Consider the following 4,206-nt stretch of genomic DNA (forward strand, 5'->3'; position numbering starts at 1 on the left):
GAGCCGAAATCTTGAAGACATTAGACATGAAAACATTAATAAATGCGTTGTATTATCACTGCAGTTTGACGAATCTACGGACTATATCGGTACTGCACAATTATGTGTTTTTATTCGAATGGTTTTCGATGATATGTTGGTTACAGAAGAATTATTAACTATTATTCCAATGCATGATCGCACAAGAGGTCAAGATATCTTTGATTTATTTAAAAAATTATATTGCACGAACAAATTTTCCAATCTGCAAGTTAGTATCAATAACCACTGACGGGGCTCCATCAATGATTGGCAACAAAAGTGGCTTCGGTGCTTTGTGTAAAGGTGATGATGACATTCCAAATTTTATTGACTATCATTGTATCAAACATACTCAAATATTATGTTCAAAAGTGTTAAAATTCAATCATGTTATGGATGTTGCGTTTAAAATTGTAAATTCCATAAGATCTAAATGTTTGTCACGTCATCAGTTTCGCGCTTTGCTGAATGAATGCGGTGAAGAACACAATGAACTGTTACTTCATACTGATGTAAGATGGTTAAGTCATGCTACATTTTTAGCAAGATTTAGAGAACTTCTGCCACAAATAACCTCATATTTACAATCTAAAGGTGATTCATATCCGCAATTAAATGATCAAGAATGGCTTCTCGATCTTGCTTTTTTCTGTGATGTTACTGAAAAAATAAACCAATGAAATCAGCAACTACAGGGTAAAAGTAAAACAATAATACATATGATTAACATTTTAAAGTCGTTTAAGGAAAAATTAAATATGCTTGCAATGCAACTAAAGCGTCGTGATTTAAAACACATCAAAATCTGGCAGATGAATCTAAAAATAACAAGACTGTTGCTTACGACAAATATACTGAAGTTATTGGAATGCTTCTAAATGAATTTAATAGAAGATTTCTCAAACTAAGTGAACTTGAAGATATTGCCTGTTTTTTATCTTACCCATTTAATGACATCGACGTTGAAAGTCTGCACAGAAACTTCACAATTTTCTTAATACTACAAAGATAGCAGAATTAGAAGAAGAAATACGAAATATTAATTGCGATATAAATCTAAAATCAATGGTTTCAGATAGCAATTTTTGGAAACTAATAAGCAAAGATAAATATCCAAATATTTGGACAATTGTTGCTCGTTTCAATGCCTTCTTTGGCTCCACATATTTATGTGAATCCGCATTTTCTTATATGAATGCGATCAAAACAAAACAGCGATCGGAAATAACGGATCTGCATTTAGAGTCATGCTTAAGAATTGCTTTAAGTTCATATGAGCCAATTTTTGAGAAACTTGCTGCTCTTATGCAATGCCAAGTTTCATCCAAATAAAAATTGTATGCTTAAAATTTGTTTTGTTCGTATTTATTTTTTGAAATTTTTTTAAAAATTTTAATTAATATTGTTGGAATTCATAAAATAAAAAATATGTTTTGTTCGTATTTATTTCTTAACATTGTATTTTTCAAAATTTTAATAAATACTGTTTGAATTCATAAAATAAAAAATATATCGTAGGCTTAGATTGCAAACCTGCTAACTCATATTCAGCATATTTTGCACAACTTTCTTAAAACGCATAAATTTTTTGCTTGTCACGTGATTTCAATTAAATAGGTGCATAATAGCGGTGTTTCATAGCCAATGTAAGGTATTTTTCTCTTTCTAATAGTGTGAAAATGTAATTTTTGACCAAAAGTGGAAGTTTGCAATTTAAATCGGCGATATAATAACTTCTTTAATTATCTTCTAAAATTTTAAAATTGTTTGCCCATATCCATAGTCGACCGCAGACTATATTTTATGGGAAAAGTAGCCCCTAAAAGCTAAATGTTTGGCCACACCTGCTATATTCTATCATACTATTGTATTATTATGATTATGTACAACATACCATCTACGGACTTACATCACAACATCTATCACATACATTCTCATTTAACAAAAAACATATTACACGCACACTTACATAAACGCAGACACCTTAAACCACTGCGTATTAATACGTAACGGTTCCCAAGGCCGTCACCAATTAAAATTATAAATTCATTATTTAATATATTTTCTCTTTGTTACAGATTGCAAACGTTTTTACAACTAGCTTTAATGAGTGAAAGTTTCCTAGAATTGACTCTGAACGGCTGAAAGCTTTGATGAAATTGATATTGAAGGAATTCTCGATAGAAAGACTCATCTCGGTGTCACGCATTACCTAATAAAGTGGGAAGGTGTGGATATGAAAATAGCGAGTGGATAAGCAGGGAACTGTTGAATTGTGAAAAACTAATTGAAGAGTTTGAACGTAACTATAGAAGGTGGTTAGGATTCGAGTGTGGTGAAAGTGTAAATTCTGATGTGGAATTTATTCCAGGGCCTACCCCTCCATTAATTGACATTACGGATGAATCTATTTCATCGTCTATTACTCCTAGCACTGATTCAGATAAATCAGATGGTGTGATTTATATAAAGAACCATAGAAATAATACTGGAAATATTGAATATCTCTTCAGCAGGAAGTATATGAATGTAGTTGAGGATGAATGGATTTCAGAAGATGAATGTAGTAATTTTAAAAAACTTAGTAGTAGACTATTGAAAAATAATTAGCTTAGTGAATGAAGATGCTGTCCAGAACCGCAATATTCGGGAAATTAAATAGAATCGCACATGCGATCGATAAAGCGCAAAATGTATTAGATGGATTGAGGAAAGATATACGGTCTGAAATGCGAGCGACAGCTATAGATTTATCCAGCGGCGGAAGTGATGAGGATAATTTGTCATCGCATTTATACTTAATAACGGAGAAGAATAAAGGGATAAAATCAGAAGAAACAGATTTCAGTTTCAAAAAAGCGAATGCTGACTACAGATCTAATTAGTGCTGAAAGAGATGATGATTTATCTTCGGATTTATACTCAAGAGCGATGAAAAATAAAAGAAGAAAACGGCGCGAGATTCCAGCTGGCGAAGAAGATGTTTCAAATACATCATCCATTTGTGATATATCGAACACTGTTTCTGCATCAATCTCACGTTTGCATTATGAAGTTGATGGAAATAGAAGTAGCATTAATATTGAGAAAGATACTTCCCCACCTCAATATAGTGATATAATTAATAATGGAAGGCATCCTACACGTAATATAGACACTAATGTGTAAAATAGTACAGCAAACGTAGTAAAACCTGTGATTAATACTAGTACTAGTCCCATTCGAATAGAGGAGAGGAGAAATATGGATAATCTTACGAATACTTCTACAAACAACGCTGTCTTAACTCGACTGGAGGAGAGGAATAGTACTGCAGTTTCTACGTCTTCAGTTTCAATTCCTTCTAACACATCTAACATTAGTAGTATTCCTTTGGTAGGGATAGTAACTTCAACAGATGCAACGATCAATCAACAGATGGCATTACGTAATTTGCTAGATGAGTTCCTAGAACAGACTAGTTAGTGAGAAAAGAGTGAGCATGCGAACTACGGTTGGCAAAGAAGAAATTAGACGCAGCTCGCGAACTACATCTGATAAGTACTATCAGGGCTAATTGTTTTAGCGGATAATTTTATTGTTACACTATTTTAGCAACATCCTTGACATACCTTAATGGCGAGGTTGAAAATCGACCGATAAACATGAAGAGAGTAAATTTTCATATCACCCTATACAGAAAAAGAAAAAATGGCCGTTAATGCACATAGTAATTTCGGATGTGAATTCGAATTTTCAGAATTAATCCTCCGATCATAAATAATTATTGTAAATAACTACATTATTTTACAGTTTTTGTTTTTTCCTGACTCTAATCCTAGACTCCGCATTTTGTAATTTGATTCAGAGATGGTCAAAATGGGATATTCCCACCGTAATCTGAATTTCGCGAATACAATACTTCTTTTTCTTTCCTATTTTATTATTCGATAAATGACAAGTAGTGTGTTGTTAGGCAGTCAGATGTGTTGAAGTATTTCAGATACATTTTTACCTTTCTTACATATCTCATCAACATTTGTTTTCACTTCATAGAAAAAACTATCAGTATCTTTCACACGTGCGACAATTCATATCGTCTTCTGAAGCAATACCTAACTGTGACCCCGGAGGATAATAAACAAGAAAAATGACTAAGATATCCGCTCTGCTTACCTTCAAAATATGCCTCTTCTCAATGCAATG

At 32.7% G+C, this 4,206-nt stretch overlaps 1 protein-coding gene across 1 annotated transcript; it reads left to right on the top strand.

Annotated features, from left to right (window-relative positions):
• Positions 1-284: 284 nt before the first annotated feature.
• LOC142321198 (general transcription factor II-I repeat domain-containing protein 2B-like) lies at positions 285-701 on the top strand. Its single transcript, XM_075359194.1, has one exon. It carries the CDS (start codon positions 285-287, stop codon positions 699-701), a length of 417 nt encoding a protein of 138 aa, XP_075215309.1.
• Positions 702-4,206: the final 3,505 nt, after the last annotated feature.

This window comes from Lycorma delicatula, chromosome 3 (genome assembly GCF_047948215.1).
Source record: "Lycorma delicatula isolate Av1 chromosome 3, ASM4794821v1, whole genome shotgun sequence".
NCBI classification, from domain to species: domain Eukaryota; kingdom Metazoa; phylum Arthropoda; class Insecta; order Hemiptera; family Fulgoridae; genus Lycorma; species Lycorma delicatula.